We start from the raw sequence: 14,493 nt of genomic DNA, 5'->3' as shown, positions 1-14,493 counted from the left end.
TTCAAACATGGTAAGTCACGTGTTAAGATAAATGTCCTGTAAAAGCGATATATTTATGTATATGTTACACACACGCTTTACTGATATTTTGGTTTTATAAGATATTGGGAAGAATGCATGAGCGATTATGCCTTGCTTGAGATGGTTGCATACGTTGCTTTACACATTACATCATTGCTCTCTCTGTTGCCAACGCATTTTTTGTTACAATATCCCGTCCAAATTTGGACACTCAAATGCCCAAACATATGCACAACAAGAAATCCAATATGGCCAACAACAACAAAAGCAAGAAAACCCAAGCCCGCTTCCTATTTAGTTACGGGCTCTCTTTGACCATAGTCTTATTTTTTAGGCCCCTCATTTATCGCTGTTACTAATGTTATGTTTTGACGTGGCAAATAGCAAGACCACAAAATAAAAATAAAAATGCAGAGCCATTGTTTAGCACCCGAGCCAGATGTTCGGCCAACGGCCCGAAAAAGATTTACCAAACACTTTTAGGTCGGTTTTGTGTTTGTCGCCTTTCTGCCTCTTTATTAGGAAATTTCAACACCTTTTTTTAGTAGTTACACCAGTTTTAAAACATAGAACAAACTTTATTTCAAAATATCCTTACCTAAAATAAAAAACTTAAAATTTTCGAACACGTTTATTAATAAATTTTCATTTTCTTTAAACCATGTTTAATTTATGAAATTAGTTGAAGAATACGTGATTTTTTTAACCAAAGTTACTTTTTAAAAAGAACTTAAACTAATTATTTCTTCATTCGTTCATAGGATCCCTTCATTATTATATTCCCGGAAATTTTAGACCAGCACCTTTTATGAAGGCATGTATTCCCACTAGTAGTTAAAGCAAAAAACCGTGAATGGACAGAATAAGGGAAATAATGGAGAAAGGAACAACATCAAAGATTACTTGTATCATAATAATAATTAGCCATAAATCTGAAATACTTACATTAAAAACTAACTAGCCCTATTAGCAGATATAAACAGAAGGGAGTAAAAGTAAAAGAAAAGAGATTTTCTCCCTAACTAGATAGGAACAGAGTGAAAAATACCCATAAATAAGGGTACATATTCATTTCACAAGGCCAAAAGAAAAAGAGGTTAGCTATACGACAAGGAAAATGGATTGAGGTGGATGAGTAATTAGGTTACCTTCAATGTGCTAAATTAAGGAATGCTTTGTTTGTAATTGTAAAGGTAATGGGCGTGATTGAGGTTCAAGCGAAGACAAAGCCAGAGGACAATGCCATCAAACACACAGCTGCTTGTTCCTCTTCCCCTAACTTCTTCAACCTCTGTTTTGGTGATGGGTGGAAGAGAACTTCCTCACCCCACGCCACTAACTTTACCTTCAAACACTCCCTCAAATCGGAACTGCTGCTGCTCCCCCTATTCTCTTCCCTCCCTCTCTTCCTCTCTTCTCCTCTGTTCATTCCCACCGTACAACAAGAAGCCCTTCTCTTCCGATACCTTATTCCACAAGCGTTGCACAGCGTCTGCATCACCCACAAAAAAAAAATCTTAATTTTATTTATTTATATGTATATAACCCTTTACTGAAATAGACATGCCCAAGCCAAATCAATATCAAAAGGCGGAATCCAAAAGTAGAAAGGAAAGAAAAGCGAAATGATATGGAAATAGAAATGGAAATTAGAAATGGGTTAAGGGTTGGGGATGAGGATGATGATGATGACGACCTTGGGCCCAGCTGGTCCTCCTCGCCAGAGTGGGGTCTTGGTGGTTTTGCAGTGAGCACAACACTTGTCGTTCTCAGATGACCATTCCTGAATCAGAATGAAAACACATTAAGCAATTATTAGTAGTAAAAGCAACCTCATAAGCTCAATCAAACCAGACTGAAAAGAAAACCCCGCACCTTGTCCTTGAGATCCATGATTACCATGGATCAACCCAAGAGGCTAAATATGAATGCAACAGAAAACAAGTAACCGAATCACCGAGAGAGTGGCAGTGCGGTACCGTACTAGTACAACTACCAAGCTACAATACAACACACCCTCGCATGCACCACTCTCACCAATTTGGAAACAAATTATTTCATTTATCACTCCAACCGACTCTGTCAACTGAATATACCCCAAAAACCCTAGGTCTCCCCTTCACAATTACCAAATTACCCTCCTTCTTTCCTCAAATACAGTGGCAAACCTGCAACTTATACACCTCCACGCTGCCACCTGTCCATGTGACGTGTCCGCTTCTCCTACTCACACCACCCAGTGACCCAGACACAGTTAAATGGAAATTTCAAGACCCTTTTGCGTTGGGTGTGCTATAAATTTTTAATATTCTTTTGCCTTTTTATGAAATTAGCTTAACAAAACATGTTCATTGGTGGGTTAGATTTCGTTATTAAGTATAACCACATCTTAAAGATGAGGTTTTTTTTTTCTTCCGCCGAATATAAAATAGGATGAGGATGTTTGGGCTGATTAATCATAAAATGACGATGGGACCCAAAAATCTTATCAGCCAACTTTATTTTCTTTGCTAGAATTGTCCATATCTATCCACTTTCCCCAAATTCAAAAGACATCACACGTTCGGATTGCGTGAATGGCAGCGCCGTAACACTGCTGTAGAACCCGCTACACATAAAATAAAATGGTTCTCATCACATGGTACCAACAAAAGAAATGCATGTGTTTTTATTTAACTACGCAGACGCACTGGTGCAACACGTACAATTCAATGCAAAAATGGCTACAAGGTGACAACGTCAACAACAAATTCCTCTATATTCTAAATTGAAATAGTGTATCATTATTCTTGCACAATAACTTGTTACAACTTACTTCTTTTTCCAATTATAATTACATTCTAACCATTTTAATTTACATAGTTTTGTTTTTAAAATTTTGTTGAAGCATATTGAAACTGTAAAAAAAATTGATATTATTAACTTATTATAAATTGTCATACTGGTTAAAATTAATAATTTTTATAATAAATATTTTAAAAATATTAATAAATAAATTAAATGTTCATATTTCAGGAACACGTAAGACAATGTTTAAAACCAAAGAAATAAAATTACTTGAGGGCCCGTTGCTAGTTAAATAGCATTTTCCTAAAGATTTTAAACAATAAAACCATTTTTAATTTCTAGAATTAATCGTGATAAAAGTAGGCCAGACACAATCCATGTTATAAAAGTATAAAATAAAATCCAATATTTAGGTTTTCCAAAAAAAAGTTTAACAATCCAATTTTTTATTTTATTTTTTATTAAGAAACGAAACTTAACTCAGACGTACTCAAAAAACCAGAAATAAAACGTTCCTGATTTTCCTTAAGATTCTCACCATTTATATGAGGAAGGAGTACATTTGCGAGGCCAGGCACTTGCTCATAATCTTCCATTGCTGTCATTATGATGTTCGCATTTAAAGTCGTTTATTTGATCATTGGGCATTTATGCTACCTAGTTCAGTTAAGCACCTCTTGACTGATGGAATATTTGGTAAAGCTAAATTATAAAAGAATTATCACCTATTTTTTATTATGGTGTACTCAAACTTGGAACTGTGCACATAAACTTGGAAGAATAATTTATACTTGATTATTTCATATATGAAAGATAAAATATTTTTTTAATAATTACCATTTTTTTATAATTCATTTTTCATCAACTTAATAAAAAATAAATATTTTTAATAAGAAAGTGAATCCAAATATTAATTGCCACTAAGTCAAGGGCCATACACCATTATAATTCAATCAGCCAGATGGAACGTTGACTCGATACCTTTCAATGTCTCAAGGATTAAAAGAGGGCTGTGGACACTAAATTAAAAATGTTACCAACAGATTTCTTATCTCACTTTTAGTTATTAATTAAAATTCATTTAAAACTATGAAAATTATATAAATTTCACTTTTTTTTTCTCACTTTAATGATTCTTTCTTATACGTTCGAAACTTTGAACTAATAACAAAAACTGTATTAAAAAGTGCTCCAAGCACTCCTAACAATGAATAATTCTCGCTGCAGTCTTTGAGCATTATTATTTGGCAGCTCTTATTTGTTATTACCTAAACCACTGTTTTATTTGTTTAATTTTTAACACACATCATAGAACGTTTTCCGCCGAAGATTTGTTATCCACATTTTTTTAATAAAGCACATCAGGTACAGAAAATGACAGGTCCAAGCAACACACAAAACACTATAATAACGTGCTGTACTTAACCAAAATAAAAATTAAGCTCTTTCCGATTTCTCACATCCTTTTCATTTATACATTACTTTTTCATTTAATGTAAACCCCAAAAATCAACATAAACTTTACATAGATTTGAAGGTGCAAATTTCCTACAACCAAATGGTTTACATCAGCTATTTCACAATATTAAATCAGCGTAATTTCTTAAGAGGTAATTCAACGTTATCTTTCATCGTGTACAAGTCAATTTTCTTATTATCAGCATTCAGAAGTGAGGCAATCAGACTAACAATCTACTTTTCCCTAAAAATGACGAGTATAGTCCAAGCCAGGATCTACATGTTTGGTTTGTTAAAGCATACTAGACACAATAGTACCAGGTGCTGGATATTGAACCATGAAAAGTTTCTTCTTGAAGGCAAAAAGTCCGTGACTAAACATTCATAATTTTATACATTCCATCAACAACATTCAAACACCGGAGGCTAATGAAGGCCGCAAAGTAGTTGGACACAAGACGCATTGTTCAATCTGAATCTAAATAAAGGAAATCTGACAACAATAAATGAGCGCATGAAAAAAAATAATAATAAAAATAAATGAGCACGTATAATAGTATGCAAGGGAGAGAATAAAGTGGAGGAGAAAAGCCCAAAGAGCAACTGAATATAATGTCTGGGAATAAAGAAACTGTTGCACACTATTTGATCTGCAAGACTTCTTCCCAAATCTGATTAGTAAATATTATATATCGAACCTGAACCGGATTAGTAAACATTATATGTCGAACCTGAACCGGATTAGTAAACATTATATGTCGAACCTGAACCGGGACCTAGTGAACATGGCAACTAAAACTTCATGGTAAACTTCAATGAAAGAGTTTATAAGAGAAAGGGTAAAAGAAAACTCCATCTCGTTACTATAAATATGAAGATAGTAGAATTTGGTATTTTGCCAAAACACCAAGAATCACAATTGGTACTACTTACTGACCCCAGTCTATGACAGAAAAAAATCACAAAACACAACAACAATTCTATAAAAACTAAATCACTCAGAATGATCACTTGGCAGAAAGCAAACTCTAGTATATATATAACTCTAACGTGGCAAGAAAATCAAGCCACAACCCATCTGTCCCCATGATGTATGTAAAACCAGCCATTTCAAAAACCCAAGCCGGTCCAGCAATCCTCTATTTACCAAGGCTGAACCTTGTAAGACCCAAGAACAATGAAAAGACATTGAATTGACCCAACTGTTGGACTGTCATACTGGAGGACTTAACTGATTGACCAGCAAAAAGTCCTGCAGTTAAGAAAATTCAAGATAATGTCTACACAATAAAGGAAAGAACACAATGCAAACTGCCAAACTTTCTTTACAAGTTCCAATAAATAATTTCCAGACAAACCATAAAAAGGCCGAATAAAAGACAATGTTATCTTAGTAAAGCATTAATACCTTCTAGTTGAAGTTGAATCCACCAGAAGGCAGAGCAGGAAGCTCAGTACCACCAAAGTTGAACCCTGATTGAGAAGCGTCCCCTGGAGGAATAGTTTCATCCTCTTCCTCCAACCAGTAAGTCTCAAGAATCTTCACGGCCTTTTCATAAATCTCAGTGTTATCATGACTCTGGAGGTTCTCAATTTTCTCCAACCCCTCAGCATCATCAATCATTTGGGCATATAGATTCACACCATCAGTATTGCCGACATTTTTATCAGCTTCTCCAACCTTCAAGATGTTTTCAAGCCCTTCCAGACAAACTGTCACAATCCTAGGATCAGGACATATGAGAAGATCACATAAGGGCTTAATACACCCTTGACTAACCAGGTACCTGTCAATCAAGGGAAAAGAAATATTAATCTTCAAAGCAAAAAACAAAAAGAAAAGTTTTAATGCCAACAAAATTTCTAGGAAGCATTGTAAACACAAGGATCTCTCATACTTGATTTGTTCATGAGATCCACCCGAAGTAGCATTTGAGATAGCCCAAGCAGCCTCTTTCTTGATGTCAAACTCAGCATTTTGAAGCAAATGGACTAAAGGACCAATTAAATTAGCCTCAACTACAGCCTGTAGATTATACAAGAGAAATATAGTTTAAGTTCAAAGACAGAGAATGCATCAAATTTTAACTACCATAAATGCACAATAACATAATGAAGATCCCTAAAAATATCTATATACCTGAATCTGCTGTTTATTCCCAGCTGTGATGTTTGATATGGTCCAACATGCTTCCTTCTTGATGCTTTTTTTAAAAGTATTAGTCAACAGATTCAGAAGACAAGGAAGAGCTTGATGATTGATGATAATCTAAGCAGAAAAGCACAACATCAACACAAACAAAAACAATATGTGTGGACACACATTTGACTATACACACAATTAAATTGTCCAAACAGAAGTATACAGATAATGCACACAATAATGGAATCTTCACAGAAAATGAAGTAAAAGAATTAACCAATCAATCAAGTTTGAAAAAATGTTTCGGCATGACTTCAAGTAATACTAATAAAATAAGATTTCACTCTGGCACTCAACATATTAAAATGACTAAGAAAGCTTACTACTCTTACAAGGACCCTTATGAACATGTAATAGTTTCATAGAGCACCTAACAAGAAAGCCATTTTAGTAACACAACGTGCTGCTTGAAAGTTTTGGACCAAAGGAAATTGTGTGTTTATGAGAAGGAGAATGGGGAAAGCTTCACAAGTAAGGAGCAAACAATAGTGGTAAACAGCAAGGTATATGGGGGGAAATTGTGCAATGCTGGGAAAGGAAATAAAACATGAGTACGGATGGGGTGGGTAATAGCAGCGAGGCCAAACACAATAATAATGTGGTGGCAACATTTTCTGCATTTCTGATATTCTGGTATCTTTTTCTGATTTTGAGCTGTATTTGTATCACTTCTGAAGGACTTTTCTCTCTATTTGAACACTAATACCAGTTCCTATCACTATTACTATTTCCCTCAATGCAGAATAGCCAAGTGACACATTGAAGCCTATATATAAGTTGATAAAAAAGAACTACGAGAAATTCATGAACTTAATACCTGTGTCTGCACATCATCTCCAGTAACAATATTTCCAACTGTACGAAGAGCAGGAATAAGCACTGAAGGGGATGGGTGCCTGACCAAAAGTAGAATAATATTTACAATTTGACAGCATAAAAACAATAGAATGCATACATTTTTGCAGTCATATTTGAGATTCAAGGTACTCACAATAGAAGCTCAACAAGCCGGCTACAGACACCAGCTTCAATTACACCTTGAATTTTGTCATTTGTACCATCAGAAAGATATGAAAGTGCCCAACAGGCATCAGTCAAAACTTCTTCATCATTTGAATGAATAAGACTGGCAAGAGCAGGAAGTGCAGGCTTAACCTGTAGGGAAAAAAGGATAAGAATCAACCAATACTCAGTCAAAACAGTGTCAACAAAACAAAAACAACGAAGACCAATGATGGAGCCAAGCAATAGCTCTACATGTTTTATTCAGTCATACCATCATTTACAAGTGTGAAGTGCGTGTACTGCCACAAAAGAACAAGAAGACAGCACACTGCAATTTCATAATATATCTATACAAACACTAGAAAGATTTTATTTTTAATAAAATGAAGAAAAATTTGAAAGCTGTTCATCAAATTAAAATAAAAACTCTAAAAATAATTCCATACAACATTTTACTCTGCAATAGATACCTGCACATATTATTCAAGAAGCAAATTAAAATGAATAGAACAAGCATAACGGTGCCATCATTTCAGCATGGCAGAGCATTTTAAAAACAAATGGGAGGCACTAAAAAATCTTTATTTCTGATCATGTTATGCATAACTGCATACCTGATCAAAAGGAGGCTGTGGTTTCCCCCTGCAGAAGTTTGAGAGTGTCCAGGTAGCATTTCTGAGCATAGAAAGTTTGGCATGCTCATTCAATTGAGCCAACAGAGGAAGCAAAGCACCATTACTAAGTACAAGATCACGACATCTGGGAGAATCTCCAGCAACATTTCCTAATGCCCACACAGCCTGATGTTCCCCAACATACAGAAAAGATGTAAAACTTTAAGCAAAATATAACTTGGTAGAAGGTACATTACTCCTAGGTACTGTTATCTTTCTTATGCATAGCATAGGTGAAGGAATGATAAGGTACATAAAATATACCTGTTCACGGACATCATCGCTGGGAGAACCAAGTAGCTTCACAAAAATTGGGACAGCACCTTGATCAATTACCACCTTAGTATTTTCAGATGTTCCAGAGGCAATATTCGTCAAAGCCCAGGCTGCCTCAAACTACAACAAACATTAAACAAAGTCAAGGCAATGCATAAGCAGAGATAAATATTTATCACAAAATAACACAAAGCAGTTAACAAACCTGAAGCTGTGGAAAATCTTCCCTCATCAAGAACTCAACAAAGCGTGGAACCACACCAGCTTGTATAACTTCCTCAATTGGTGGGCTACGTTCTGGTAGAACATAAACAAAATTCATCAAAGATTGTTCGACATTTAGAACCCAAAAATAAATGAAAAATGCTAGAGACCAGTGTCTAACCAATTGAAAGCAACTTCCGAAATTGAGTTGTGGCCTCAAACTGCAAGTTATTGTCATCACTCCAAACACCTGTAACCATGGATGGTAGGTGTTCCAACTACAGGAAATAGAAAAAGAAACTACAGTTCAGTAAGCTTCAACTTGTTTCTGTTTCGTGCAAATTCAACATAACAACAACCAAACTTTATGGCTTCAAATAGGTGAGTACTGAGTACAGTACCAAAAAACAAGAGAAAGAGAATATAAACTGTCCCACATTTTGTAACCAACGAATATCATAAACATGTTTATATCATAGTATAACCCTTTCAATAAACAAACACCGCAACAGCTCAAATAAAACATGCAACAAAACTCAAAAACCAGAGTTCCGCGTGTACAATTAACCTAATCACGTGTCTATATTGGCAGAGTGAGGTGGAAATTCGTTATGACAATTTGAATTTCATAACGAATTTAGACAAAGTATTTTAACTGTAAAATAAATAAATAAAGCAAATGATATAAAACGCGATGAAACAAGTAATGAAACAAAAGAGAGTGAAATTTGAAGATAAGCAGAATTTGCCTTCTTCTCTATTTGAGTAGAGTGAACTGATGCAGGTATCTGCTGAGCTTGAAGGCCCTCGCGCCTCTTCTTCTGCAAGCTCTCTTCCCTACGGTTCTTTCGGATCTCGACCATGGTATCCTCTCGGCGTCTGCGACCTTCTTCGGCATCGACGGCTACCTTGTATCGGTTCCGGCGAACCTCGGTCCTGGCGTTTCCGGTGGGTCGATACGACATGGTGTTGGAAGAAGGAGGCACCGCAGGGGTTAATCGGATATGGATTGAGGAACCGAACCGTAGGGTTTGGGAGAGGAATTAGCAATTGAATGGAGAGAGCAAAGGGTTTGGGTTTTTGATTATTAGTAAGTGAGAGTACTTTGAGGGTTTGAAAAGGAGAGGGGTTTTATATAGTACGATGGATTTGGGACAGAAGTGGACCTGGATCGGCTTGCATTTGCGGAAATGCCACTAGTTTTTGAATTTAGAGATGAGGGAAAAAGTTACTTTGATTCTAGGAAAGGGAATCCCAGTGGGATTGGGATGCCTTTTATAAGGCCAATTCTGTCTATTAAATAACTTTTTCAACAAATTTTTAATTAATACATGTAGGATAAGTTACTATAGTTTTCTTTCACACCTTCACAAATTTTATAGCTTCCTTTTTTTTCAGGATATCTTTCTTGATAATAAGTAATTTAAATAATTTATATTATTTTAAAATATAAATATGATTAATTATTTAATTTTCTTATTGTAATATGAGTTTAATTGTAAAGCATTTATAAAAATATGAAGAAATTTTTTGCAATACTTATTGTTTTGCAAAAATTCCAAACTTAAAGTGTGTTTTGTCACGATAATATAAAAGATAACAATTGATCGTTAACAGATAATTTTGTTAAATATAACATCAACTATGAAATAATGTGCAATGTAATTTTTTAATAGAAAATTTGTGTAAAAATTTAAAATAAATAAGTTTTGTGTAATTTGAAAAATAAACAATTTTTTTGGTAAAGAAAACACAAAACAGAAGGAAAATTAAAATAAATTACTCTGTTACGTATAATTACTAGATACTCATACGTATGATATTGTTTTACCTACAACTTTTATGATTGAATGATAATTTTTATGAACATTCAAAAATAATAAACTGCTAACTCATGCCCCACCCCAATTTTTGTTGTTCTTTTTGTTTTACAAAAAAGTACTAATAAGTGCAAATTGAAGGATTAAAAATAAAAATTTTATAACAATAATATAAAACACATGTATCTTTATAACTTTTAATAATTATCTTTTATTAATTCTTTAATCCAATACCCTATAGTTAACAAATCCTCTGGTGCATATCCATTATATGAGTTCAATTATCATGTCAAGACGGTGTAGCACATGGTGACGTTGCTCGATATTAATTTTTAACTGCATATTTAGAAACTTATTAAAAACACGTTGAAATGAATTTACATCTGAAAAAATTTGAAATAAAATCTCAATAAAATTTTTATTAATTCTTTTTTTTTTATTCAGTGTAATTCGAATCCAAATTATATATTTGAATATAGTAAATTCACAATTCAAAATTTTTTACATATACAAAGACTCAAACTTAAAACTTTACTTAAATAATACCAAGTCACTTAACAAATATTTCTGTTAATCTTTTGTTACAGGAAAAAAATTATTATTAATCTATTATCACAAGAAAAAAAAATTCAGTGTGTCAGTACAAAAAAAGTATATAATAAAAAAAATTGATATAAAACTTCCAAACATAAAAGCATCATTTATTTTTTTTTCAAATATTAGTACTTGTTTGTTTTCTCTCTTCTTTTTTTCTTTTTTGCTAAGTTTATTTTCTCTTTCCAAAATTAACAAAAATTTAACTAAAAATAATTTTAAAAACTAAATTATCAAAAAAATTATATTTTTATTTCTTTCTTATAATTAGCATTATAAAATTATTTAAAAAATATTTTTAAAAATTAAAGATCAAAACTAAATCAATCAAACCTTTTTTACACCTCTTTTTTATTCTTTTTACACCTTATTATTTTATTAAAAAAAATTCTCATTCTTCTATTACCACTTTCTTTAAACATCATTATTTTATAACACGCCCCTTTTGAATGTAATAAAAAAAAATTAAATTTCATAAAAAATAATATATTTGTCAAGTTTTGTCGACCTACCATCGTAGTCAATCTTCCAAGCCATTTAAAATAAATTTCTAAAATTTAATTTTAACACTTTCAAACAAAATTAATTATTAAAATAATTTCTCAAAATTAAAAATTTACTTTTAGAAAGTAATTTATGCAAATATAAAATCCTAATTTTAAAAAATCATTTTTAAAAGTGTAAAATTTTAGTTCTAAAAATTAATTTTCAAAAACTTAAAAATCTAACTAAAAAACTTATTTGAGAATGTCTTTTTATTATATTTTGGCGAAAAAATTACAATTGATTTTAAAATAGTCAAACAAATAATGCAGCTAAACTATAATCGTGATGCACGAATCCAAACCCGTGAAATCCGGCTCCAACTCAAACCTCAAACTCCAGTCCAATTTTTTTACAAATGTATAAATTTCCAATGGTGTATGTATCAAAGACAAAATATCTAAGCCGACGTCAACAAGAACTAGAAACCTCTATGTACCAAACATACTTTTTTAATAAACCATGCACAATGTCGTTCAGTGGAGCATAACACCAACCACATGCCCAGGGCTGGCGCTGAGCCCACCTTTCTAATGATGCTCTCATGCGTGTGCTTTCACAAATGCTCCTAAGAGAGGCCCACCAAATAGATACATAGTAGCACTACAACACTTCACTAACTCTCTTGGGCCACTCACCCAAAATATCCAAACTGTTTAGCAACCCCACCTCAAAATATAAGTTCTAAAAACCTTTTATTATAAAATAAAATAAAGGATTCCCCACATGTTCCTTTTTATCTTCAACTAACAACCGTCCTTTCAATTCCACAGTTCCGCATGCCATACACGTGTCATGCTTGCGTTCTCACGTGGCATTACAAAACACAGACCTCGAAATTCGATACGAAAATGCTTTACGCTTAGGATGTTTTAGACAGCGAAATTAAAACTATTTAGTATTAAAAAAATGGCCCGAGGGCCGTATTAGAATGGCCCGCAAACTTGCACTTAGTCCATTGTTCTCATAATATAGTAACTAATAAAAAGCATTGTCTAACTAGGTGTTCAAACTTAATGTTTAATCAATGCAGGGATTTTGATTTCAATGATCCAATTTCCAGTAAGAAAAAGTATAATGTTACAAGAGGGATTCAGTACAACGCACTAAGAGCGTGAGTTGCTGCGCTTGGCTGCGTTGCCCCTAGATCCATTGACGCGTCCTCTCTTCCCAGCCGTCTGATCCTGATTCAAGTCAAAGCTCACCCCATCACCCCCCACCATTTCCACGAACATCCTTTGCAGGTCCTCCAAACTGTCCCCCTACACCACAATCAAACACAACATCACATTACCTACCACATTCTATTTTCTCTTCACATTTTGCCAAAAAGGAAACTATTATGACTCAATCACTACCTCATCTTTCACGTTGTTCATCATCGATATCATCTCTTGCATGAAATCACAAAATTCCTGCCCAAATAAATTGTAACCAAACAATTTTTATATATATAAAAAATCATAACGGCGACTTGGGATTCACGCATCACGATAAAAAGGAGCTTGTGCTGGTCCATAATGGAAATTTCAAATTATTTTAACAGAACTAAAACGACGGCTTAAAAAAAGGAAATAGGGCAAGGCAAAATGGCAATGGTGTTACCGAACCAAGATGAGAAAAACGACATCGTCGTTGGGGTGTAGAAACCAGAACGACACAGTTTTACCTCGGCTTGTTTACGGCAAAAATCCTTGCCTCATGCTCTGCAACTGCAAAATCAAAGGAAAGAAAACGATACATACTTGGCCATCTTCCTCCAAGGGATCGTAGAGCCCCGCATCGTACATTGACCTTTTCGACAGATCCGAAAGGACTGTTGCAGCGCCACCACAACGCAATCGTTAATCCCCCATCAAATCCAAGTCATTACCAGTAATCAAACCAATAATTACGACGATGACAACAACAACAACGTAACCTAACCTGAGTAAGCTTCTTGGATTTGCTGAAACCGCCGCTTGGCCTCTCCAACAGTTGCAGGATTCCGAGCCCATCTGTCCGGGTGCCACTTCTGCGCCGGCCCAGCCCAAAAAAAACACAATTATAAAAAATTGTAACAGAAAATACGACAAGAATAAAAGCGCAGCGTATGATTACCATAGCAAGCTTGTGGTAAGCGGTTTTGATATCAGAGAAGGAGGCGTCCCTACGAATCCCGAGGACGGAGTAGTAGCAAGATCCGCCGTTGGATCCTCCTCCTTCTCGATCCATCAAACGGCAGAAGAAGGCGAAGGCACCCACTCAAAGCAGCAAGCTTCAATCAAAGTTTCAAAACAACAGAAGCAGAAGCAAAAGCCATGTCAATGATATAGACGAAGTACAGAGAGGAGAAAAGGGTAAATTTGGGAGGAGGAGCAGAGACTTTTTGTTGAAGCGGCAAATAGGAGAGAGAAAAAATATCTTGTGGTGGCTTAAGCTTTTGCTGGTGAAAGATTGATAGATAGATAGATATCTCAAAAGAAACTTCGAGACCCCTTGGCTTGGTGATGGTGAAAAGGGATTAGATATTTTTATGGTGTTTAGGCAATTGACACTCCAACTTCATCAAATTACACCGCTTGCCACTCATGGTTTCGCGTGTGTCATTAAATTTAAATCAAATTACTATTGTCGTGTAGTATTAGAAATTGGTATCTTAACCGTATTAAGTTTTCTTTGCCCTTTTTAAGTTGTTCAATTGGGTTTAAAAAGATTTAACTTAACCAACTCTATCTTCCGTTTCACCGCACGGATGCTTCTAAAAGATGATTTGCGTAAAAACATATTTATTTAAAAAATACTTTTATTGGTAAATATAATTTTGCTGGATTAATTCTTTTAGTTTATAATTTCAATTAATATGTTCATAGATATATAAAATTAATGATAATATATTAAAAATAAAATAATAATAAAATTTATTATT

The 14,493-nt window shown here is 34.1% G+C and overlaps 3 protein-coding genes across 7 annotated transcripts; all 3 read right to left on the bottom strand.

Annotated features, from left to right (window-relative positions):
* Nucleotides 1–903: 903 nt before the first annotated feature.
* On the bottom strand, nt 904–2,255 carry LOC113863443 (GATA transcription factor 15-like). Its single transcript, XM_027497028.1, has 3 exons — nt 1,897–2,255; nt 1,718–1,804; nt 904–1,513 (listed from the first exon to the last, which is right to left on the bottom strand). Exons 1-3 carry the CDS (start codon nt 1,921–1,923, stop codon nt 1,235–1,237), a joined length of 393 nt encoding a protein of 130 aa, XP_027352829.1. The 5' UTR covers nt 1,924–2,255; the 3' UTR covers nt 904–1,234.
* Nucleotides 2,256–4,266: 2,011 nt separating this feature from the next.
* LOC113860696 (importin subunit alpha-like) lies at nt 4,267–9,735 on the bottom strand. 5 transcript variants are annotated; one of them, XM_027493185.1, is made up of 13 exons: nt 9,378–9,717; nt 9,131–9,140; nt 8,810–8,878; nt 8,630–8,721; nt 8,413–8,544; nt 8,089–8,274; nt 7,461–7,624; nt 7,287–7,365; nt 6,407–6,535; nt 6,165–6,292; nt 5,675–6,053; nt 5,031–5,518; nt 4,844–4,964 (listed from the first exon to the last, which is right to left on the bottom strand). In XM_027493185.1, exons 1-11 carry the CDS (start codon nt 9,591–9,593, stop codon nt 5,678–5,680), a joined length of 1,581 nt encoding a protein of 526 aa, XP_027348986.1. In that variant the 5' UTR covers nt 9,594–9,717; the 3' UTR covers nt 4,844–4,964; nt 5,031–5,518; nt 5,675–5,677. The 5 variants fall into 5 exon arrangements, with proteins under 5 accessions (XP_027348984.1, XP_027348983.1, XP_027348987.1 ...); XM_027493183.1 differs by lacking the exons at nt 4,844–4,964; nt 5,031–5,518; nt 9,131–9,140 and adding an exon at nt 4,267–4,759 and having other exon boundaries at nt 8,810–8,906; nt 9,378–9,735; XM_027493182.1 differs by lacking the exon at nt 9,131–9,140 and having other exon boundaries at nt 4,304–5,518; nt 8,810–8,906; nt 9,378–9,735.
* A 2,726-nt stretch (nt 9,736–12,461) lies between these two features.
* On the bottom strand, nt 12,462–14,001 carry LOC113860698 (dnaJ homolog subfamily B member 6). The gene is made up of 5 exons (XM_027493187.1): nt 13,686–14,001; nt 13,512–13,599; nt 13,331–13,401; nt 12,944–13,000; nt 12,462–12,847 (listed from the first exon to the last, which is right to left on the bottom strand). Exons 1-5 carry the CDS (start codon nt 13,797–13,799, stop codon nt 12,692–12,694), a joined length of 486 nt encoding a protein of 161 aa, XP_027348988.1. The 5' UTR covers nt 13,800–14,001; the 3' UTR covers nt 12,462–12,691.
* Between the last annotated feature and the right edge of the window lie 492 nt (nt 14,002–14,493).

Source organism: Abrus precatorius, unplaced genomic scaffold (assembly GCF_003935025.1).
Source record: "Abrus precatorius isolate BTA unplaced genomic scaffold, Abrus_2018 Scaffold3, whole genome shotgun sequence".
Lineage (NCBI taxonomy): Eukaryota > Viridiplantae > Streptophyta > Magnoliopsida > Fabales > Fabaceae > Abrus > Abrus precatorius.
Note: the sequence above shows the minus strand (reverse complement) of the source record. Positions and strands in the feature narration are given on the sequence as shown.